At 41.8% G+C, this 25,972-nt stretch overlaps 1 protein-coding gene across 2 annotated transcripts; it reads left to right on the forward strand.

The window, feature by feature from the left end:
- On the forward strand, positions 1-25,160 carry pomgnt2 (protein O-linked mannose N-acetylglucosaminyltransferase 2 (beta 1,4-)). 2 transcript variants are annotated; one of them, XM_052023737.1, is made up of 5 exons: positions 1-17; positions 514-641; positions 4,180-4,280; positions 9,031-9,110; positions 16,669-25,160. In XM_052023737.1, the coding sequence occupies exon 5, from the start codon at positions 16,735-16,737 to the stop codon at positions 18,487-18,489; it is 1,755 nt and encodes a 584-aa protein (XP_051879697.1). In that variant the 5' UTR covers positions 1-17; positions 514-641; positions 4,180-4,280; positions 9,031-9,110; positions 16,669-16,734; the 3' UTR covers positions 18,490-25,160. The 2 variants fall into 2 exon arrangements, with proteins under 2 accessions (XP_051879697.1, XP_051879698.1); XM_052023738.1 differs by lacking the exon at positions 1-17 and having other exon boundaries at positions 631-759.
- Positions 25,161-25,972: the final 812 nt, after the last annotated feature.

The raw sequence follows: 25,972 nt of genomic DNA on the forward strand, positions 1-25,972 counted from the left end.
GAGCAGTGGGATGATTGGTGAGTTAGACCTTGAGTGAACTCAAGGTTGAATATGGGAAAGCGAGTCTGAAGGTAATAAAACAAAATTGGGAAAGGTGAAGGTGTGCAGAGCAGAATGACCGAGGCAGGGGACGGGGACCGGGAATAGGGGAAATGCAAGTTGGTGATATTAGAGGACCGAACTTCAGGAGCTCGCCTCAAGGTCACGTAGGCTGTGAGTCTTCTTCAATCCAAGACTGTGGATAAGGAAGGCGGATAGGATTGGTGGCGAGAGAACGGGGGTTGTAACGGGGCTAATATTCCCGATCTCTAATTAAAGATTGGATTGTGCAACGAGTCTGTAGCAGTGGAGAGAGATCGTTCCTTCACTAACATTCTAAACAATGTCAGTGTAATTTATAGATTCGGATCCTATTGCAACCTTTGTCACTACATGAAACGGTACGATGCAGTACAAGCAGAAGACTGCGCGCAGAACGGCATCTTCTGGAGTTGAACCTCTGTCCTGTTTCAGCAGAGCGGCGAGTCACGTGTGGCGGCGTGTGACGTGTCCGAGGCAGGAGGTTGTGTTGTGGAAGCGGTGCTGGGCCGGGCCTGCAATTGCCAGTGTGTAGCACAGACGCTGCCACTGTAGGAACCAGAGTAAGTGTACGGGAGCAGGCGGACAGTCATTTCGTGAAATAGATACAGCAAACGGTTCTCTGCAGTATTTGATACAAAGTGCAACCTTTCGATTCTTATGTATAACCACAGATACAATGTATGTGAATATTTGATACAATATGTCAGACGTATGCATTTGTATCATTCTGCTCCAATGCATATGATTGATGATGTTTGTCTTAATATATTGTGCCGAATTTAAGCTAATCGAGAGATAGGACGGCCTGTTATTAGCAAGATAACCCCGATCTGTGTCATTAATGGATGCTGCCTCAGATAGAATAGGGGACAAACGTGTGTGGTGATTGATAACGGCCTACTTAAGGACTGGTGCTTTTTGCAGAGAGTCCACTGCCGGAGGCCTAAGCAAGCGAGTGCCTCCCACTCAGGCTGTCTCTTCCGTACACCTGGTGCTCTGCTTATTTGGTGAGGAAAGCTGGAGGAGAGGGAATTGCTTAAAAGGGAATATGTGAAAATTCTTATCTCCACGTTCTGACTTGCTATGATAATGTGTAATGGATCGAAAAGAAAACCTCAAAACAATCCTCTCAGTGGTCAAAAGGCAAATAATTGCAGATGCTGGGAATGTGAAATAAACATAGAAAATGCCAGAAACACTCAGCAGGACAGGCAGCATCTGTGGAGAGAAACGAGGGTTAATGTTTCAAATCGATGACCCTTCACCATTGGTCTGCAGCTGAAATCTTAAACAGTTTAAAGCTATTCTTTGGTCCCAGTAATTGTAAGTCACTGTACATCCTCACATTTTCTTACTTACTTCAGTAATATTAAAGGAACGTGTAGCTAAACCGCAGCTGTGTTTCAGATGTGAGGCCACCCAACTGCAAAGCCTCAAGAGAAAAAGTACTAACTCATTGTAATATCCAACTAAATTTTCCAAAACCCAAGGTGTTTGTCACTTCATAGATTATTTTAAAGTTCTGTAATCGCTACTTTTGTGCAACCAAATTGAAAAACCAAAACAGTGAATGATGCAAATAGATGTTATAGTAAGGTTAAGGGCTGTTTTTATTTTCTTTACCAAAATTAATCTTGAATCTCTACCCCACAATTATCTTCATTGTATTTTCATCTATCCCTATTTTTCAAAAAAAAATGTTGTTCGTGTAAAGGATGTGAGCTGGGTGACTGTGATTTTCATCCCTCTCTCTTTCACAGGCCATGATTAACTTTAATTGTTATCACTTTCCTCTCTCACTGGAAGGCAGTGAGTTTTGCTGTGGACCAGATGATATTGCTCAAGAATGTTGTATACAAATCTGGGCCAAGAGTGTTTTGATTATTAATTCAAGGATGTGACCAGTTCAACTTTCTCTCCAATACTTTCGTCTTTTAATGGAAAGAAGGTGGTTTCAGTGAGCCAATATTGAAATTGTCCTGGGTGTAGGAGGGGATTGGGCTCGTGCTTAATGGATAATTGTAATTGGACAGCCTGTTTTACCACCCATGTCCAATATTCTTACCCTTTGGCTTCAATTGAACAGAATATCAGAGGGGATATAAAACCAGTTGCTGATCTGTGTTCATCTCATTTATACTGTTGGGGAAGGAAAATTTGACCTTTCAAGTTTTGCATCATACAGGAACCTGTGCCATTATATATACCATACATATGTATTCGGTGCCCTTTAAGACAACTGATCATAAGAACAGAAGTAGATAATTTGGCTCCTCCAACCTGTTTTGCGGATGATTTGGATCATTGCTGCCCTTTTATCTCGGCTCCATTTTCCTCATTTTGGTTTTCTAAGCCTTAACACATTTGGCTAACAAGCTCATGTTTTTGAAGTTGTCTGTTGACTGCCAGCCACAGCAGCTCTTTGGGAAAATTCCAGAGTTCTCTTATGCATGAGAAGCACTTCCTGACATCATCCCTGAATGGCCAAGCTTTGACATTAATTCTATGCCCCTTTGTCCAAAACTTTCACACCAGAGGAAATAGTTTATCTTGATCTACACTAAAGAATTCTTTTATCAATCATCTTGTGCATCCTAGATTAGATCACTCCTTAATTTTCTTTATTCAAGGGAATCCATGCTTATTCTGTGCAACCAGTCCTTGTAATATAACACTTTAGGCATGACATGAATGCCTGCTGGTGAATCTGCAATGCAACACCTCACTTGCCCCCAATGCCAATACAACTTCTCTAATCTGCAGTGATCAAGAATGAATACAGTAAAGCTGATGGGGCCAATATTGAACTCTGTGCAACTGTAACAACGTGTCTACCCTTTCCAATGTCATGCGAGTGATCTTTTGGACTTTTAAATTCTTTTTGTTTCGGTTCTCTAGCTCTTAACGATTTCTGTACTTGGACCTCTAAAAATCTGCTTCTAGTTTTTCACTATTTGGAGAATATTCGGATTTTGTTTTGGTCCAATGTGGATGGCTTTGCACCATTTTGCCCACTCATTTAATCTGATAATGTATCTCTGCAACCTCTGTATCATATACACTATTTTCCTATGTCACCTAGCAGTGTAATCAGCAAATTTTAAAAATATTTTGGCTCTCCATTCCTTTTATAAAAGTCATTTATAAATATGGTGAAAATCTGTGTCATCAGTACAAATGTGAGGGAAACCATTGATCCAATGTTCCATTATCCATTCATTCTGTCACCTCCTAACCACTTCCCTATTCAAGCCAGTAGGTAGGTTCCAATTCCACATGATGTCAGAAATCTGGAACTAGTTCAGTGGTTTCTGGTATTCTGTGTAAGTATCTATCTTCTGCACCTACTATGTCAATTGCCCCATCTTTGGAGACAGTGGTGGTTGATGTTTGCTTTATTCTCCTAACTCTTGGGAGATTAAAGCAAATTAAGATTGTTAGCCAGATTTACAGATGTGTGGACTTGCACATTCTGCTGTGCAGAGTTTGCATGTCCTTCCTGTGATGGTGTGGGTTTCCTTCCACGTGCTAAATATGTGTGGGTTGGTAGGTTAATTGGCTGCTGTAAATTGTCCCTGGAGTGTAGATGAGTGGTAGAATATAGAGAGGTTGATGGGAGTGCAGGGAGAATGGGATTGGTATAGGATTAGCGTAACTGGATACTTCATGGTCAAAATGGATACCTCATGGTCAAAATCACACCAGGCTTTGTGATTCTATTCTATGAATTTGATCACTTATTGAATGGTGTAGGGGAGCCAAATGATGCAGTGAGATGCTTTCCACAGGAGCATTGAATTCCTTCTACAAAGGGCTAACATATCCTATTGAAATCTGGTCATATTGGCAACCCTCAATAACTCAATAACACTTGAGTTATTGCAACTGTTTTGCTCAGTTGTGTGATGTGTATGCCAATTGTAACTTGTTAACACCTGGTGCCTCTATGATGGGATGCCTTGCTCCTCCCCCATCTGTATGGTGCTTTGCTTGAAGTAATAACATTTGATCTCTGTAATAAATTGATCTGCAAATGCATGTCTGTTCTGTTAAGACCTGTATCTGATCTTTTCTCTCCCACTTTCTTTAAACCTTCAGCTCTGGAGTTCGCTGAATCAGAGATGCTGCGAGGTGACTGAAAAAGTTGAAAGAAACTGAAAGCACCACCAAATCTGTCTGCTGTTGCCAAGCAAATACTGGTAAGACTACAGAGGATGTTAATACCCAGCAATAGAAATAGGTGTGCACAAATGAGCATAATCTAACGACTAATGTGTAGTCAAATACAAACAATGGATGCATATTAAATAGGTAATCAAACATTAGATAGTTAACATTATGAGCCCAGTGATTTTTAGGATATTCTGGTAGTTCGATGGTCATCATTACTAATAATAGCATTCTCTTCCAAATGTTACTTAATTATTTAAATTTTAATTCCTCAGCTGTTGAGGTGAGATCATTATCCTAGGAAAGATTACCATTATAGATGTAGACACAAGAGGCTGCAGATGCTGGAAATCTGAAGCAACACAAAAAACTGGAGGAACACATTTGTTTTAGATTCCATCTTCATCAGCCTTTTGTCACTTCCACTTAACACCTCCCAGTTTATTGCATCATTCCCACTCTCCCCCTCCCTCACCTGCCTATCACCCCCCTCACCTGGATCCACCTGTCACCTGCCAGCTCTTGCTGCTCAACCCCTTACCCAAACACCACCCCCCCCACCCCAATTTTTTATACTGGCTATATGCCCTCTTTCTTTCTAGTCCTGATGAAGGGTCTCGTCCTGAAACATAATCTGTCCATTTCTCTTTTCTCAGTTCCTCCATCTCTGCCGTGTCTGTTCTCATGATGAGGCTTTCCACTCCAGGATATTTGAGATGTCCTCCTTTTTCAGAAAATGTGGTTCCCTACCACCACCGACCGCCTCCTCCCCCCCCCCCCCCCCCCCCCCCCGGCTATCAATGCAGCCCTCACCCACATTTCTTCTATTTCCTGTGCATCCGCCCCCCGCCGCCCCCCCCCCCCGCCCCCCCGGGCATAACAGGGATAAGAGTTCCCCTTGCCTCCTCACCTACCACCTCACGAGCCTATGGGATTCCACCTCCAGGCAAATTTTCCCCACCCCTCTCCCCTCAGGAATTGCTCCCTCCATGATTCCCTTGTCCTCTCATCCCTCCCCACCAATCCCCCTCCAGGCACTTTTCCCTGCAACCACGCTAACTGTTACATCTGCTCCTACACCACCTCCCTCGCCACCATTCAGAGCCCTAAACAGTCCTTCCAGGTGAGGCAGTCCTTCACATGTGAATCCATCGGTGCCATTTATTGCATCCAGTGCTCCCGATGCAGCCTCCTCTACTTTGGTGAGACCTGACACAGATTGGGGGATCACTTTGTTGAGCACCTTTGCTCCGTCCACTGTACCAGCCAGGATCTCCCAGTGGTCAGCCATTTTAGTTCCACTTCCCATTCACTCCCAGCGCACTCTGCCCCCGGGAGGACTGTGCTGGGGACAAGACGGTTGCCCACCTCTTTGCGGGCTGTGGGTTTGCGAGGAGGGTGTGGTGAAAGATGCAAGGGTCCTTGTCACGGTTCATCCCCAGCAGCTGTGTAACAGAGGATTCTCTGATCTATGGGCTGTTTCCAGGGGAACACACAGACAGACATCAACTGCTGCTGGAAGGTCATCAACTCGGGGAAAGACGCCCTTTGGTCTGCCCGAAACTTGTTGGTCTTCCAGCACAGTGAGATGTCCGTAGGGGAATACTGCCGACTGGCACATTCCAGGCTGCAGGAGTACGTGCTGAGGGACGCGCTGAAGCTGGGTGCAGACAACGCAAAGGCTCGGTGGGGAAGGACTACAGTTTAGGGTTCTTCTGCCACTGGAGAGGGAGGGGCGGGGTCAGGCGAGAAAGCCCCTAAATATCGTAAATACAGGACTGGGTAGCCCCCAGGGAGCCACACGTGTGGCATCGGTGCTGTTTTTTTTATATAAAAAGGTAACACTAATGAATGATGTATACAAGAATGTAAAGGCTTTCCCTGTTTTATAATTGTATATAGCTTGTCTTTTATTATGAATAAAGTTTATTTTGGAATAAAAAAAATTTTAGTTCCACTTCCCATTCCCACACTGACAGGTTTGCCCACAGCCTCCTCTACTGGCAAGTTGAGGCTTGATGCAGATTAGAGGAACAGCACCTCATATTCCACCTTGGTAGTCTCCAAGCCGAGTGCATAAACATCAATTTCTCTATCTTCTGGTAACCACTCCCCTCTGTTTTCCCCCCCCTCCCAATGGCCCCATTGCCCCTTCTCTTTCCCCTTCCCCACCCACTCATCTGCCCATCACCCACACATTCCTTCCTCCAGTTCCCCTCCCTACCTCCCTCCCTTTTATTCCATGGTCCACTGTCCTCTCCTTTCAGATTCCATCTTCTTCAGCCCTTTGTCACCTCCGCCTATCACCTCCCAGCTTCTTGCATCATTCCCACTCTCCCCCTTCCCCCACCTGCCTATCACCCTCCTCATCCAGATCCACCTATCACCCGCCAGCTCTTGCTCCACCCCTTCCCCCCCCCCCCCCCCACCTTTTTATTACTGGCCATCTCCCCTGTTTCCAGTCCTGATGAAGGGTCTTGATCCAAAACATCAACTGTCCATTTCCCTCCATAGATGTTGCCGGACCTGCTGAGTTCCTCCAGCTTTTTGTGTGTTGCACCATTCTAGATGTGCTGCAATTAATACCCACAAATTCCTCTGTGTTTATTGTATTGTTAGATAGAGGTACTCTGAGCAAACATTATTTAAAGAAAGTTGCACGTTACTGATATTTAAAATCAGCTGAAAGATGTCAGTTTGCAGCACCTTTGAGACCTGCTGTACAATGGTCACTTTATGCCATAAGCCAGGATAGTCGCATGTCGATCTCTCCCAGTTACCAATGGTTCCTGCACCTTCACAAATTATTTTGAGTATGAGGGCTGCGCATCTTTCTTGTTGTCAGAAAATAATGGCCCACCTCTGACCATTTGCCCATCACTTCTCATGCTCTATGGTTCTATAGGTCTGGAGGGTTATGGACTGGGTGCAGGTAAATGGGACTAGCGGAATACCATTTCGGCACAGACTAGAAGGGCCGAATGGCCTGTTTTCTGCGCTGTAATGTTCTATGCATACCATAGATCACATATTTATATGTAGGGAGAGCAATGTCACTCTCACTTTGTTCCCAATTTCGGGTAAGCTGCTACCCCTCTGTCCCTTTTCTCGCTACTCCTGATCTACCCAGTTCCTCTTACACCCACCACCCCTCCCATTACCCTGTTACATTCTCCTCCTCCACCCTTTCCATCTGCCCATCACCCACATACTCTTCCCATCAGGTCCCCCTCCCCCCACTGTTCCCATCAGCTCTCCCCACATCCCATTTGGTTCCATGTTCCACCTTCCTTTCCTATCAGGTTCCACCATCTGCAGGCCTTTGTCGCCTCCGCCTATCACCTCCCAGTATCTGTCGCTATTTCCACTCTTCCCTCCTCCATCTGCTTATCATCCCTCTTCACCCGGATCTACCTATCACCTGCTAGCTCTTGCCCCACCCCTTCCTCACCTCTTTATACTGGCTACCTCCCCGCGATCTTTCGGTCCAGATGAAGGGTATCGACATGAAAAGTTGATTGTCCATTTCCCTCCATAGACGCTGCCTGACTCACTGAGTTCCTCCAGCAGTTTGTTTATTGTTCTCACCTTCATTCTATTTAAACCCAGGCAATTAAAGGTATCACATGTGAATGTGTTTTTTAAAAAAATAAGGTGGAGCCCAGTGTGGGTAAATGTTGTTGTAGAGTAGAAGGGAGGAAAGGAAAGTTAATGAAGCTGGAGAGATGTTGAATGGAAGGGAGAGGGAGGAGGTGGGTTTGTAAAAGTGTGTCAGGGAGGAGGTGTGGGAATGAGTGATGCTAAGCACTCAACCTTGAACCCAGTGTTACTGTTGAGCTGTAAATGAATGTAACTGGTTCCTTGGATGGCAGGTCTGCTATATGAGATGAGATTAGGTAGGCAAGCCTCTATTCTCTGGAGTTTAGAAGAATGAGAGATAACCTTATTGAAACATACAAATGGGGTTTGACAGGCTGGATGCTGGGAGAATGATTCCCCTGACTGAGGAGTCTAGAAATAGGGGGTCACAAGCCTCAAAAATAAGGAACGGGTCATTTGGGACTGTGGGAGTGGTGGATCTTCTGAATTTTTACCCCCAGAGGGCTATGGAAGCTCTGTCATTGAGTTCATTCAAATTAGATTTCTGGATATTAAAGGAATGAAGGAACATGGGGCTAGGACAGGAAATTGGTGTTCTGGAGGAAGATCAGCTGTGACATTGAATGGTGGAGCAGATCCTAGGGACTGAATGGCCTGCCCTCCGACCCCTGGCTCCCACACCCTGCTCCCACCGTTCTAATGATTGTTAACCTCTGGGTAGTGTTCTCGGATGTCAAAATCAGTTCTGCCTGTAAAGAGAATATTCAAATTGAGAAAGACAACATTGTCCCTGTCCAATTATGTGTCATCCACTCCTGATGAGTAGTGTCACTAGTGAACTAACTCTCTAGATCTTTTGTAATGTTAAGTCATGTTGAAGTGTCAATATACCCCAGTGCCTAATAAATGGTGCAATGAATAATTGAGAGAAAAGTGTTACCTGGCTAAAGCCAAAAGGCAATACTTTATTATAATAGCTTTGCATATCTACTGTAATATTTTTGTAAGGCACCAGTGAAATCTTGGAATGTGCAGTCAAAGTTTAAATGTTTAAATTTGTTCATTGTCTGAAGCAGTCTAGGTATACCAGGTACTAATTGCATGCTCCTGCTTTGTGTGTAACAGCGCTGAACACCATTTTGAAATTTTTAAAATATTTTTTCCCTTTCACCTCTGCAGTTTTGCTGAATGGAGACTCAAGTGTAGGAAGTGTTGGGCCAAAACCTGAATAGTTTTCCAAGTCTGTGAAGAACTTCGAGGTAAGTTGACATGTAGATAAAAATGGCAATATTAGATATAACACAGATGGGAGATGTAATGATTAAATATTAATATATAGTTTATAAAAAGGCAGATATGTGGCTCACTGCTGTTATCCCTTCACTGGTGCTGGGAGATGCTAATCCCTCTCTTTATCCCTGTCTTTATCCTGCTGGAAGATGATATAAGACTGGACCTATTCCTTGGTAAATAAGGTTCAGATCAGAAACTGAGTAAAGTGAGACTTTAACTTGTAACTTGTTCCCATTTATGGTCTCTCTCAGGCACAACAGAATTTCCGGTAAAGGTGCAGGAATATTTAAAGATTCATTTCCCGGTGGCAGTGGATGATTCAGGTATTGGCAGGGAATGAATCTGTTAGAAATAAATCCACTGTAGGTCAACTTTCTTCCACATTCCTTCATAAACATAGATCGATTACTTTTCTTCAGCCCCTCCTGCAGCTTTTCACTCAGTGCCTTGGCTGGTTTCATGCTTGAAGAAGCCAGTGCATGCGCAGTAGGGAAAGAGATAAAATTAAAGTGCCAGAAAAGGTGTTATAGCAGGCATCTGTTTGTCACAGATTAGTACGAATAGAGATGGGGCCAGGTCTCCAGCTGGATATTCCACTGCGGATACTGACTAACCATCCTGTGTCGCGTGCTGCTGGCTTGGCGCCTTTGTTTGCCTACATTCACACTGACAGCACTCAACGTATGAGTATAACGATAAATGCAGAACCTCCAAACATGAACCACTGCTCAGCGCCTACATTTGCTGAGAACAAAGTTAAGACACTGCGACTCACTATTCAATTACATTTAGTGGGGTAGTTTTGTTTGCCAGCCTGTTGACTTTATGAACAGAGGTCAATGCAGCTGTGCCTTACTGGTCTGTAATGACCAGCTGCTATTGCCCGTGTCTTGTTTTTTGGTTGTGGTTAATACTCTTCAACCTGTGGCCAATTCCAAAATCAAGGGCAGCCTGATGCACTAGCCTTAGTGCACCAGACAACCTCTCTTTATAGCTAATACTCTCTAATCCAGGCAACATCCCGGTGAACCTCTTCTGCACCGTCTCCAAAGCCGCCACCTCCTTCCTGTAATATGGTGACCAGAACTGCATACATTACTCCAAATGTGGCCTAACCAAAGTTTTAGACAGCTGCAACTTGACTTCCTGACTTTTGTACTCACTGCCTCAACCAATGAAGACAAGTATGCCATGTGCCACCTTTACCACCCTATCTACTTGTGTTTCTACTTTCAGGAAGCTATGGATTTGGACCCCAAGATCACTCTGTACATCAATGTTCTTAAGTGTCCTGCCATTTACTGTATACTTTCCTCTTACGTTTGACCTCCCAAAGTGTAGCACCTCAAAATTGTCTAGATTAAACTCCATCTGCTATTTCTCTGCTCATATTTCCAACTGATCTATATCCTGCTATATGCTTTGAAAACTTTTCTAACCATCCACAACTCTGCCAATTTTTGTGTCATCTGCAACTTACTAATCAGTCCACCTACATTTTCGTCCAAACCATACAGGTCCCAGCACTGATCTCTGTGAAACACCACTGGTCACAGACCTCCAGGCAGAATAACACCCCTCCATCACTACCCTCTGTCTTCCAAGGCCAAGCCAATTTTGAATCCAGTGTAACAAGTCACTGTGGATCCCATGTTCCTTAACATTTTGGATCAGTCTACCATGAAGGACCTTATCAAATGCTTTACTAAAGTCCATATATATAACATCCACTGTTCTACCTTCATCAATCATCTTTGTCACATCCTCAAAAAAAAACAATCTAGTTTGTAAGACATGACCTCCCCTACACAAAGCCATGCTGACTATCCCTAATAAGTCTATGCTTTTCCAGATGCAAGTCAGTCCTATCCCTTGCACCGATGATGGGAAAATTATTAGAGAACACTAGCCTATTTGTCCCAATAGCCCTTCTTAAACAAAGGAACAACATTGGCTATCCTACAATGCTTGGGGACCTCGCCTGTGGCTAAAAAGGATATAGCAAGGCCATAGCAATCGCCACTCTTGCATCTCTCAATAACCTGGGATAGATCCTATCTGGCCCTGGAGACTTACTTGCCTTAATTTTCTTCAAGAGACCCAACACCACTATCTTCTTGATATCAACATGGCCAAGAATATCAGCACACCCATCCCTGATCTCACTATTGGAGGGATAGAATTATAAAGGGAAGAGCTATATACATAACTATAATTATGTATTTCTGGTTAGAATGTATTTGAAGCATTGTGTACAGTTTTGGCAGTGTACCACAAAGAATACACTTGCCTTTGGTGGAGTGCAGTACAGCTTCAACAGGATATTATCAGGATCGCAAGGGTTAATTAGTACATATATACACTATGTGTATATTCCCAAAAAAATAAAAGGTTAAGGGATGATTTGATGAGAATTTTAAGGTCATAACTGGAATTAACAGGCTAGATTGAGAGAAGCCTACTCTGCTGGTGGGGGAATCTATGACAAGGAATGTCACCTTCAAACTAGAGCCAGGTCATTCAGGAGAAGGATTATGAAGCACTTCTTCAAATGGGTGGTAAAAATGTAGGGCCCTCTCCCAGAAAAAGCAGTTAATGCTAACTTTAAGATCTAGGATTGATAGGATTTTGTGAACCAAGAATAAAGCAAAATGTGTGATCCAGTTCCACCTGGTATATTTATCAGTAAAGTAAAAGCCATGTGATCCAAGGGAAAGTTGGCAAGTTGAACTCAAAATTGGGTCAATTGGGCAAAAGCAAAGGGATATGATGGTCAGGAGTTTTGGTGACTGGAGAGCTAGATGTGGTGAGGTTCCTCATGGCTCGATACTAGGTCCTTTCCTTTCTGTGGATTATATCTACCAATGATATAGACAAACAAATAGGCTGAGGTGAAGTTTGCTGATGATGTCAAAATTGGCAGTGTAGTTGATAGTGAGGAAGAAATTTGTTGGCTGTAGGAAGGTATCAACAAGCTGGTTAACTGAGCACCAAAATGGTCGTGCAGAGAAGGATAAAGTAATGCTTCTGGGGAAGGCAAAAGGGCAAAGAAATGGGAGAGGAACAGATGACTCTTTGATTGCATGTCCAAAGATCCCTGAGGGTAGCAAAGCAAGTAGAAAAGGTGAACCACATGGTAAATGAGATGCCTGCATTTATCATCCAAGGCATAGAATATACATGCAGAGAGGTCGTGTTGGAATTGTATAAAATGCTAGTTGGACCCCAACTAAAGTACTGCTTTACAGAAGCTATCACCACACTACAGGATGGATGTGATAGCACTGAGAAAAGGTGCAGAGGAGATCTGTAGGATACAAGAATTTTGGGTAAGCTGGAAAGGGAGGAACAGAAGAGTGATTTAAATGAGGTGTAAAAGTTGTGAGAGGCCTAGATAGGGTGAACAGGAAGGACCTATTTTCCTTAGTGACTTTGATAACTAGAGAACACATTTTTAAGTTAGTCGCTTAAACAAAATAGAAGGATGTTGAGAAGCTCACTGCCTGAAAGGGTGAAGGAGGCAGAAACCTTCACCACAATTTAACAAGTACCAAGATGAGGACATAGAGCTGTAATCTTCAAGAATGTGGACTGCTGGGAAGTGGGATTAAACTAAATAGCTGCTTTTTTTTGTCCAGCATGGACAATGATGGGCCAAATATCTTTTTTTCTCTGGTAAATTTCCATTGTGTGGAGCCAAGACAAGGGATGAGAGTTAAAGACATAAAGTAGCCATGATCTTACCAGATATTGGAATAAATGAGGGACTGAATAGCCTTGCCCTGTTCCTCGGTACCTAGGACACCTCATATCAATGAAATTCAGTATCAATGAAAAATGAGGAATCTTGTATCTTCTGTAGAGTACTTGCTTTGAATCCAGAATAAGTTTTGGCTTCACTTAGCTTTGCAGCTGAGAGCAGCCAATTAAAGCACATTTACTTACAACCACAGATCTGTCTTCATAGCATCAAAATGTCCCTATGATGATTCATTTGCTTAAGACCAATCCATAATAAAGCACTGAACTGTGTGTAAGGATGCATTCTGACTGTGACTGTATCCACGCTGTGAATGAATTTCTACTGCACACTAACATAGGTTGCATTATGGCTCTGGACTTGGATCTTACCCAGCTCAGAGCCCAGTAGTTTGAGGCCCCTTGAAGAGGTAGTTTCACAGTACAGTACCAATGCCAGAATAAAATGTGCCCAGGAATCTAAAAAGCCGCAGCATTGTAAATTCATCCTGGCAATACAAGCAAGGTACTGGTTGGCTGGCAATGGTCCTAGAACAGATGTTAGGTAAGAGGCTATGAGAAAATGAGATCTGGCTCAATAATACCTTCATTATAAAATATGTTCAAACCTAGAATACCAGCACCTAATAAACAAACTTCCAACTTTCATCACCTCTCTTACTCATGGATTAGTGCCGTTACTTTTGGACCGAAGGAGAAATGGGGATCCATTTTGTTGAATAAGAAGAATCTGTAGGGGGATTGAGGACCAGAAAGAAGATCCTGTTATTACATGGCACAGACAGCTGGAGACTCAACCTATTGTGATCTGAGGAGAGGTGGGGATAAATCCAGTAGGGTTGAGGACAGGCTTGGGCTCACTTCAGATGGTTATCATTGGGGCAGTGTGACTGAGGTCTAAAATATAAATCCATCATGAGAAGTATCACCGGAAACCTGTGAGAAAGGCAGACAACAAGTGGATACATAACCATATGTTGCTCTATTCTGAGCTCACTGAGGCAAACCGTATTTGACACAAATAACATTCATGACTAAAACTTTTGCTGTACTTGAGAAAAAACATTTTGCACTGTTTTATTCATGCTGCACATGAAGCTGGTTCACAGCTCTTTTCTACTTTAACGTTTGCTGCTTGGCTGTGAAAAAGTTGACCTTGTGTTTATTTCCATCCTTGTTCCTGTCTCTCAGAGTTGCAGGCGTACCCATGTGACCAGCCTCTGGGACGCCAGCAAATGGTAGGAAATTGTTTGTACAAGCGAGAACAGATTCAGAACAAAACAGCAGCTTGGATAAGACAGGAGTGATCTGATGCATATTAAAAACAAACTTCTAGCACTGCCAGTTTAACATTGATTCAAACCTGTCATTAGCTGAAGGTGAAGAGACCCAAAGACTGGGATTTGATTAAAATTTAATCCTGAGTAAAAGAAATGTTTTATCAAACAGTTCTGAAAAGGGCTACCAAATAAGCTTGTAAAATGCAGCTGAAAATGTAAGGTTTTGAGCAGGGAGGGGGAGTAAACACCGAAAAGTACTGGAACGTTCTTTGTAAGTGGGATGAGGTGGGGTTGTCTACTGCCACTTGGAAGAAATACAAATAATGTTCTCTACATCTATTGTTTACGGCATCAAAATGTTATATTCCATTTAGTTACATGATTCCGTCATCCTACTTTATTAGCTGCTGTTGAGGTTTGAATGCTTGAACCTTTAATGTTGTAAAACTTTAAATGGGTAAATCCCTTGCATGCATATATAGGTGATGGTTAAATTATTGGTTGTATCACAGGGCATGAGTTAAGAAGGTGGAAGGAGTTAAGAACCTGTTCAGCCATAACGGGGGGATTAATGTCAAATCCTGTTACCCCATTTCTGCTGTGGTAGACTCAGCTTCTAGTGGGAATGCTGCAACACTGTTAATTAATGATGATTTAAAACTTGCAGGTTGTTAATTTTCAATCTAAAAAAAAAAATACCCTTGGATGCTTGTGCATGGTTTTCTCCCTGGATGAGGGAGAACTCCAATTTAGGAATAATAGATGTATTGTTACATATTTATCTTCTGTTTATGAAACTAGGAATATACTAAGAATTTTAAAGCTTCTCTGTAAATTACCTGATACTGTAGTAGAATTGTTTTTGGTGCAAAATAATCCTGTGCAACTTCACAGGATGAGGGATGGGTTGGGAAGGTATCAACATAAGAAATAGAAAGTAGAATTATGACATATGGTCCTGCATTTCAATAAGGTGACTGGTTTTCCACATCACTTTCACTTCCCTACCCTGTCTGTTTCCTTAGTGCCAAAAGTTTATTCATTTCGGTCACAAATGTTTTCAATGAATAAGCATTCTCAACCTCTGGATTAAGAACCACAAAAGTGGGAGGAATGGGTGAGAGTAGTTGGTAGGCTGTGCTCATTCTCCACTTGCTTTACTTTGTGGAGCACATATGGGGCAGATGTATAAATGAATTTGTTTAGAGATGTGATTGACATCTTCCATGCTGCTGGGTACAGGCTTAGAGCTGTCAATGAAGCTCAGCACAGTGTACCCCCCCCCCCCCACCCCACACACACACAATATAGTGGTTTGTGTAAAGAAAATTCACCCTTGTGGAATTCACAAATCAATTTCCCAAACTATTTACCAAAAATTGAGATGCAGTATATAATTTATGGAATTTATGTGAACAAATGAACAATGTATATGGAGAACTGAACTAGTTTACCCAGGACAATGATCACAGTCTGCTGGTTCACAGTGGGAGGCTACTTAAGAGATTTGCTTTGGAAATTGACAAGGTAATCTCTTCTATTGATACTTATATAATGATACTTTATCAAACAATTTAACATACATGTCTAGTTAATTAAAACAACAACCCTTTCTCTTCTCCCTACAATACAGTCAGAATTCCCTTACCTACAGTTCATGCATGACCTAGGGCATAACTGTTGAGAGATTCAATTGGGAGAAAGGATTCACATTTTGGAATATTCTGATACAGACAGTTTTCTAGGAACACAACCCACTCGCGCAGGGGTACACTACTGAGCCCTGGGAAAGGTACCCAAGGGTCTTGCCAAAAGTGATGGATACGCCTCCTGAATCGGCTTGGATGGTTTATTCACACATGGTGCAGGCTTCCAGAGAGGAGAGAAATAGGAGACCATTTTGCTTTTCAAGTAATCTCCCATTTCTCATCTCCTCTAAACATAATTTCATTCAAATCCTAATTTGTACCACATTCCATTGCTTATCACCTTCTGTGCTCACTGACCTGCACTCACTGCTGTTCTAGCACATATTCTGTTGTAAATTCTCATCCTGGTTGACAAACACATCCTTTCCCACATCCCTTTGTCATCTCCGTTCTTAGAGTCATAGAGGCCCAGCATGGAAACGGCTTCTTCAACTCCAGCCTCGTGATCTTCCCCACTTTCAATCACTGCACCACCGGTGACCATCCCTTTGCTAGCTGACCCTGGAATTTCTTCCCCACTGCTCTCTGCCTCTCCACTTTGCTTCATCTTCCAATAAGGACATCCTTGTAACTTACCAAGATTTGACCTTGTAGTTTGGTGACAAATTGTTTTTTTATTCTGTTTCCATGAAGTTCCTTGGGATGTTTATTAAGTCAAATTATCATTGCTCCCCTCCCTCTTTGTCTCCTTGTGATTGCACTACTTTTATGGGATGTAATTCAATTTTCCAATGTTTTTATTAAATGTAACTGCCTAATAATGCTGTCTTTTTAAGGGTCTTCACTTTGCCTTGAGAGGGTCTCTTCGCCATCTCCTTGCTGTGATATGCACTCAGCTCTACATGTATAAATCAAACCGCAAAATGAGCATAGCAATTATTTTCAACGCTCTGCTTGTATCCATCCTGGCGGCAGTGCTGTGGAAGTATGTCAAGTTGTGGGAGCATGCCACTTCACTAGAGGAAGAATTGATGCTATCCCAGCAAACCCAAGAACTGTCCCAAGTGAGGATTGACTACCACGCAGCCCTGCAGGCTCTTATGGAAAATGGCACCAGAATGGTTTGCATAGGGAGGATGCATACTGAGCGGATCTGTCGGATTGAATCCCTCTGCTACTCTACTGAGGCCGAAGAGTTTGTCTTCTTCCATGGCAATGCTTCTATATTGCTGCCAAACCTGGGCTCGCGGCGGTTCCAGCCTGCTCTGTTGGACCTGTCTTCGGTAGAAGATCATACCGCACAATACTTTAATTTTGTTGAATTGCCTGTTGCTGCTCTCAAGTTCATGCAGAAGCCAGTCTTTGTGCCAGATGTTGCAATGATCATGAACCGGTTCAATCCAGACAACCTCATGCACATCTTCCATGATGATCTGCTCCCAATCTACTACACAATGCAGCAGTTCCCAGACTTGAATGAAGATTCGCGCCTAGTCTTCATGGAAGGTTGGAATGAAGGGTTGCACTTTGAGCTCTACAAATTATTTAGCAACAAACAACCTCTTCTGAGGGAACAGTTAAAAAGTCTTGGGAGCTTGCTTTGCTTTACAAAATCTTATGTTGGGTTGTCGAAAATGACAACTTGGTATCAGTATGGCTTCATCCAACCTCAGGGACCGAAAGCAAATATACTGGTATCTGGCAATGAAATAAGGCAATTCACACAATTCGTTGTGGAAAAGTTAAATGTTACTACAGGCTCCAGTGGTGAAGAGTACATTGTACTGTTCAGTCGCACAGTCAACAGGTTAATTTTGAATGAAGCGGAATTGATCCTAGGTCTGGCACAGGAGTTTCAGATGAAGACTATTGCATTGTCTCTGGATGAATATTCCTTTGGAGATCTTGTAAGACTAATTAGCGGCGCCTCCATGTTGGTCAGCATGCATGGATCCCAACTGGTGATGGCACTGTTTCTGCCCAGGGGTGCTGTGGTAGTTGAACTCTTCCCTTATGCAGTGAACCCAGAACATTACACACCCTATAAAACCTTGGCATCTCTCCCAAACATGGACCTTCAGTATGTTGCTTGGCAGAACACTAAGGAAGAGAATACTGTTACCTATCCTGACAGGCCCTGGGAACAAGGTGGAATTGCTCACCTAGATAGGGCTGAACAAGAACGCATAGTAAAGAGCAAAGAAGTCCCTCGCCACCTGTGCTGCCGAAATCCTGAATGGCTATTCCGTATTTATCAGGACACACTCATAGATATGCCATCGCTAATGACCACAATTCATCAGTCGGTGAGATCCAAACCTCCTCTCGGAAAGGTTAAAGCAAGAAGTATAATATATCCTGGGAAAGTGCGAGATTCCACATGTCAAGCCTCTGTCCAGAGTGCCAGTGAAGCAAAATTGTCAATTTCATGGCAAGTACCTTGGAATCTGAAGTACCTAAAGGTAAAAGAGGTGAAATATGAGGTTTGGATCCAGGAACAAGGTGAGAACACGTATATGCCCTACATTTTGCCTCACCAGAACTACACGTTTGTAGAAAACATTAAACCATTTACAACCTATCTGGTTTGGATAAGGTGCATCTTTAATAAAAACCTTCTCGGCCCATTTGCAGAGGCACTGGCTTGTAATACATAAGGCAAGATTGCTGTATGGGCAAGGAGGAAACATCCTGTACTTCACTATGTCGTGTGGCTCAAAAGTGTGTAATTCAATATTCTGTTAGCCCTGTAGTTGACAAAGTGTGTAACGAATAACAGGACTGATCTTAAATAACGAGTTGTTTTGGGGCTTTGTGCACAGTGTTGACCTGACGCAAAGAAACACAGTTAAAAGGCAACTAATCTGGCTGGAATAAGATTCACTCTGGTTGTGATGGATCATAACAAAGATTAGTATTAAGTGATTGGACTGGTTTTTAATGCACTCGTTTGAAATGACTTTAAGGGCATCCCAAATCAGAAGTTCAGTATTGATGGGATCGACTGTGGACATTAATGGTACCACAGGATATTGTATTGTGCAGTCCAGAGAGATTGTGGATGTTTGAATCTTCGTAACGAAGCCACTGCTGGAGTTTAGAAGCAACACTGGTTAACTTGGTTTGATGAATGACATAATAGTATTACACATCAATCAACCGAAGTGGAAAATAACAGCTAAAGATTCATCAGCAAACATTGTGAGGCACAGCTGTTGAGAGCATTGCGCATGGTTGGTGTGATTCAAGCCACAGTGGCAGAAAAGCATATGTTCCAGTGTGTAAATTAGCTCAGGTGAACTTGGTGGTTGACGTATTTTGTGCTCTTGTAAAAAAAAAAATTTGTTTCGATCCAACAGCGATTCTCACTGTAATAACTTGTTCCCTCCGATTGTAAAATGCTACATTTCTGACTAGTGAAAGCAATCGGTGGCCTGTAAGAATCCAGTAGGTGTGACCACCTTCTCCCAACCCAGCTTCAGATGCCAAGAACATATCATCTTTGAGCTTCCTGTTCCTCATCTTCAAAGATTCCTTATGCCATATATTGAAGAGCCTTTTGTGGAAGACAGGATGTCTGTCTGCTTCAGTTTTCCATTGAACTTTTGAAGACTTCTGATTCTAAAATCCTGTTTATGAATTTAAAGCAAAATGTATCTGCTTTCAGATTATGCTCTTTTAACCTTCTTTCAAATTCCTATCCCTTTTTGGAAAAGTACCTGCAGTTGAACACAGTAAATTCAAGTAATATGAAGATGAGGATGTTATCCAGGAGCAGAGATCACAGAGGAAGAACGGTGAGGGAGAGACTCATGGATATCCTTGTAGAGAGGAGGAAACCTTCTTCAAAGTGGTTCTGATGCAGGGTCTTGACTCGAAACATCGACTTGCACCTTTTGCCTCCACAGATGCTGCTTGATCCACTGAGTTTCATTTAAATTCAAGTAGTAATCTTCTTTCCTAGCTGAATCTCCATACCAACAGTACTCCAGCTGTGCACAAACAATGGCTAAATATAATTGTAAAATCTTCACTTGTGGACATTACCATAAATATGCACATAATTATTAATGTAAGTGGATTAGGTGCAAATCTAGATTTGACAGATTTATTCCCCCAGTTGGAAGTGTCTGCATTGGGAATCACTGAGCAGAGCATAAGGTCATTCTTTCTGAATCGGGCAAGATGAGACAAAAGACCACTTCCTAAACTGGAGTATCTTTAATGAAAGCCAGGGATCTTATGTGGTTTAGAATTTTCAAGTATAAAATGTAAACCGTTCAACAAAGTATCAACAGTCCATCACAAACTAAACTCCAACAGAATAGTCTTCAGTAGGTTAATTGCTTTTGATTTTAAAAAGAATCATGTTTGGATGCAATTAGAAAACTTCTGGTTTCCGAAGACTAGGTTGGTGGTAAAGTGAGTTCCATGGATTCCATTTGTTATGACACATTAAGTATCAGCATAATTTCTTCCTTGTGAGAAAACTTGAAGGTAATGGTTTCCCCTTGAGCAGGTCAGAGAATGGATATACTGCAGCTAGTGACTTACCCCTTGGCTCTCAAAAGTTTTTCCACCATCTACAAGGCACAGCTTGGGATTATATTCGAATACTCTCCAATTGTCTACATCTCCATCAGCACTCAAGAACCTTGACACCATCCAGGACAAGGCAACCTACTTAAGATGAACAATGCAACCTACTTGACCACCATGAACGTTCACTCCCTAGCCCACAACCACAACACGGCTATAGTCTGTACCAAGTACAGATTGAGGGCTTTGACAATATCTCTTAAATCTGATCTATACTACTTGGAAAAACAAAATTAGCAGGGATATTGGAACACCATAGCCTGCAGGATCCCCTTCAAGTATTGTACCATTCTGACTTGGAAATATATTGAAATTCCATTGTTGCTGGACTAAATTCTGGAACTTCTCGTGCAACAGCATTGCGGAGTACCTTCGCTATAAAGGACTACAGTGTTTCAAGGCACATAGACACATAGCCATTACTCCCTCAAGGGCAAAACCCAGCTATGCCCTCGTCCTGTCAAGATAGTTACACAAAGCAAATAAAATGTGTAAAATCAATTCCAGTCACTCAGAGCAGTGTAGGCTACAGGTGTGATTGAAAGGGAGAAGATAAGATACCTTTATTAGTCACATGTACATCGGTCTTCATTCTATCCAGGATGTATGATGTCACTGTGTATTCTGTTTTTTCCAAAGTCACATAGTTCATTGTTAATGACATCTTAAATATGATAGCTGCATTCAAAATTAGATCTGTGAGTTAGCCTGATGCAAGATGAAATTCACACCATCTTATCTACATCAGTTTTTGCTTTGTCTTCATTGTGAACATTTCTGGTGCCAACACAATAGGGCCATCACCATGTTTATGGATCACAGGAAATCCAACTATGTTGATGTAGTCATTAGCAATTTAAAAGCAGCAAGCCCATCTGATCTGGCATAAAATACATCCCTTATAAACATAATGTGAATTCTCACTTTTGCGATGGTGCTATTGATCTTGGCAGGAGTTGTATTTAAGTATTAAATGTTGACTATTGCAGTTTAGTCCCCTGTGGTCCGATGCTCATGGGAAAGTTTTTTTTAGGTTTAGCCCTGCAAATGCTTGCCTGAAATTGCTGTACTGTTTGTGTGTCTATAACGTTTGGTACCATTGGCCTCGCTCTTACTTGGATAGCAAAAGCTGGTCCATTGTCTTCATTATCTTAAAGGTTGTTCTTGAATTATTGAAAACATGAAACAAGATGATAACTGTTTACAGGTATATGTTCTATTGGCATTGAAGGGAGTCTGTGGTATATTGAACACACAATTGTGTTCTCAGAATATATTCTTGAAAAATGTTTTGTATGTTTCACTGTGTGTGTGTTTTAAGTTGTTAGCCAAGATTGAAAATGACAATGATTGAAGCTTTTATTTATTTTTTACTTTTCTTTCTCACCCTCTTTCACATTTTTTTGTCCTGTTCACAAACTCAACTTTTCAATTCTAACCTTGCCTCCTACAGTGAATCCTAATCATAGTAAATGGCTCATTCAAGAGTTGATTGCATACCAGCTACATAGGGGAGAATGATCTGTACTGTTAAACCCAGTTGCAGCAGATCTCACTTTATATAGACTCAAGAACTGCCTGAGCTAATCCACAATTTGAAGCACGTTCAGTATAAAACACTACAGACAATCATTTGCTACTCAAGTATTAGATTGTTGCCTAAAAAGGCTAGATGTTCTCCCAGTATTTTCAGAAATCATACTCAGTAAATTCCATAAAAAACTTTTAATGGTCAAATCAATTAATTGCAATCCCTTTGGAATCACTTGAAGTTGGGAAAGGCACAATATTTTTAAAATATGGTAGGTAAAGATTAGCAACCAGGAAAGTTTATTTATGGGGGTCACCTTTGCTGGAGGAGATCCTGTGATCATCTTGACTGTCTCTTAACAAAATACTCAAAATTGACAATGCAATCACGATATTTTAGAAATCAAATACTGTACTGTATTTTCAGGAAGCTTGGATTACAAACTGTGCCAGATGCAAATAATTTCACAATTGAAGCCAATTGGTTACCTTTGAAGAGAGCTCAGTATTTATGTGAATTGCAAGCAGCCCTTCAAAGTACAGGTGGCCAGCTCATTGGCAGCATGTTAAAAATTAGGTTTTGAGGATGCTTATGTGGAGCAAAAACTTCAGCAAAGGCTGGTTGAGCCAAGATCCTGTTTCTATGCCACAAATGTTATGTAATTATATGTTTTTAAAAAATTTAAACTAGCACAGCTCTTCTGGTTTTGATGTATACCCTATTTAACTTGCATCTGTGTCACTGACTAGCTGTCGGCAGCTATCTTGTAATCAGCACTGCAGTGTGCTGATTGTAAACCCCTCTTATTTATATGATGCATCCCCTGATCTCTGAAGCCTCCAGTAGATGCTCGGCAGCTATAAGCCAGATGTTGATGGCTGGAAATAGTTTGTATCAGCTCAGCACTGCTACTCTCAAAATACCCTCAAAGAAATCATAGGACAAAAGTGATGAAGGATAAAGGATTTTGCTCTTCAGATATGGGGTCTATTCCTGGTTTCCCTAACAAGATGATAATGCACCCCGTTATTAAACCCATGCAACCCTTGGGGTGAAGGTACTGCACTAATGAGAATATTAGGCAATTAATTCTTAGATCTTAGCTTAATGATGTGGAGGAAATGGCAGTGCATGGGTAACACCTGCACTTCTGAGGCAGACCCTTGTGTGTTCAGTTGCCATGTTGCAGGCTTGAGAATAAAAGTTTAGGCTTATGCTCCAAGTGCAACACTGAGGAGAAACTGTATTGGTGAAAGTGCGATTCTTTGGTTAAACTGAGGTCTCATCTCTCTCAGGTGAACATAAAATATCCCAATAGCACTATTTCACCTAGTTAACCTTAAAACAACATCAGTATATGATTATTATCGCATTACTGCCTGTGGGAGCTTGCTGTGTACAATTGGCCACCATATTTTGTACATTATAGACTTCAATAGTACATCACTGGCTATACCATGCATACTCTAGTAGTGGAAATCCACTCTAAGTTTTAAAGTCGGGGTGCTGAATGATTTGGATAGAAGCTTGGAGGTAAAGATGTTCCCATGATCTTACAGCTGTCACCCTTCTCAGTAAGAAAACTTGTGTTGTTGAACTGTGGTATCAGAGTACCTCTGAGTCTATGCTCTGCTTCCTTTGGATAGTTCATACTCATTGATTTAAGAGCTGCATGTTGCATTAGATGCCAGTCTCACAGACAGGTCTCTCTGTAGACTACTGAACTCCTTGGGTCATTGCACTTGTAATATATCCAGGTGACTATCCAATCTCACTTCTGGCAGTTAATGGAAGAGCATCAAGGGGACAGGGAGTGTGATACTTTTCAGAGTTCTCAGTGATTGTCCTGATCTAGAAGCAACTGCCAGTGCATCTGGCCAGATAAGACTTCTGCCTAGTGATGCACCCCAAGGTGTCAACAGTGTAGGACTTAACATTAGCAATGTCATTGAAGATTAGGTTGTGTCAAGCTATTGCACAGGATTACAGTGCTGATCAGCAGCAAGATAATGTACTGGCAACTTACTGCGTGGATGGAGACTGTATTTCCTAACGTAGGTGCTGCTAACGCCGATTGCTGAAAAGATATCTTCTATACAGAGTCATACTAATACTGCATTTATGTCATGGCTCACTTGTCCCAAAGGCCATTGTTATACTCTGGGAAGCAGTGACTTCCCACAAACAGCGGTGATATTGACTGTAGTAATATCAAAATAGAGTTTATTGTCATATGCATAAGTACATATATGCACAGGTGCAATGAAAAACTTACTTGCCGTAGCACCACAGGCACACAGCATCATATAAGCAGCATTCACAAGAAAAACATAAAATTGTGTATAAATTGAGTTTAATTTACAAGAAAGAACACAATTAGAATATAAACCAAAGTCCATTTTAGTGCATAGTGAAGGATCAGTGTTGCTCAGGAGCTCCATTGCTCTTCTTTGACATAGTGCTATGGGAAGTTTTATATTGACCTGGGAGAGATCTTGGGGCCACAGTTTAATATCCCATCCAAAAGATGTGCTCAAATTTCTGCAATGGAATTTCTGATTCAAACTGAGCCAAGGCTGGCTCCTAATAATGAGGCCTAAATTCTGTATCATTGATTGACTGTGAATGGTGACTGAATAACATCGATTACAATAGATCAATAAAGAAAAACGCTTGCACTTTTCATGGCCTCAGAATGTCCCAACGCTCAGTAGGACCAAGTAACATCTGAATAGAAGACTAATATGGTACCACTTGCTCTGGGTAGCACTGAGGACTGCCAAATGTACCAATTTTAAGAACCAATCATAATTAATATTTTCAAACCAATGTGAAAGTGCATAGAAAGAATTGTGAGAAACTGTAAGATGGTTGTACTGTGAACATTATGAAATGTCTTTAATATTTGTTTTGTAATGTATGTTTTACATTTGTTTTTTGCTCTGGGAATTTTATCTATTTATTGATAAATTGTATTGTTGTATTGGCCAGGATGTCAAGAACTGCACAAAAGAAATCTAACTTTCCTGTGATGTGGCAGGTTATTTAATATTGTGTCCAGATACATTTGCACATTTGTTTGTTTCAGTAGAATTTGAGCTGGATGCAGTGTGACAATTCATTCATATTTAATGTTGACATAAATCTGGTGTGACATTTCTGTACTGGATAATTAAATATAGGATTAGCTAATTCAAACTTCAGCTCCTGGATTCTGTTAAGTATTTTTCTGATCTTTTTAATCTGCAAATTTACATTGAAATTGTGAATCAGTCCAAAAAGACATTGACAGCATTCTCAAAATGTGTGATTACTCTAATATTGAATACATTGCAACAACTGTAGACCCCTTGCATTCCCAAACCTTTCCCCAGGGGGCAATTGTTGCTATTTTTAAATTCTCATCCTTGTTTTCCAACCCCTCCAAGGGCTCAGTTCTCCTTATGTGTGCAGCTTTCTTCAGCAGTACAGACTTCAGATGAGTCCATTTCTGACCAATGCATCACAATCAGATTTATTATCACTGATGTGAAATTTGTTATTTAGCAGCAGCAGTACAGTGCAAAGGCATAAAATTACCATAAATTACAAAAATAAGTTCTGCTAAAAAAGGAATAACAAGGTAGTGTTCATGGACCATTCAGAAATCTGATGACGGAGGCAAAGAAACTGTTTCTGAATCATTGAGTATGGGTCTTCAGGCTCCTGTACCACCTCCGATGGTAGTAACGAGAAGAGGGCACGTTCCGGATGGTGAGGGTCCTTAGCGATGGATGCTACCTTCTTGAGGCACTGACTCTTGAAGATGTCCTCAATGGTGGGGAGTGTTGTGCCCATTGATAGAGCTGGCTAAGTCTACAACCCTCTGCAGGCTCGATCCTGTGCATTGGAGCCTCCATACCAGGCTGTGATGCAACCAGTCAGAATGCTTTCCACCTATAGAAATTTTGTAAGTCTTTTGTAAGTGCATTTCAGGAAGGATGCCAATACCTTTTGTAGGCTGCAGATGA

Source organism: Pristis pectinata, chromosome 9 (genome assembly GCF_009764475.1).
Source record: "Pristis pectinata isolate sPriPec2 chromosome 9, sPriPec2.1.pri, whole genome shotgun sequence".
Taxonomy (NCBI): Eukaryota; Metazoa; Chordata; class Chondrichthyes; order Rhinopristiformes; family Pristidae; genus Pristis; species Pristis pectinata.

What these genes read in the sequence shown, in the direction of transcription:
- pomgnt2 (XM_052023737.1), top strand. Translation starts at nt 16,735, where the DNA reads ATGTATAAATCAAACCGCAAAATGAGCATAGCAATTATTTTCAACGCT.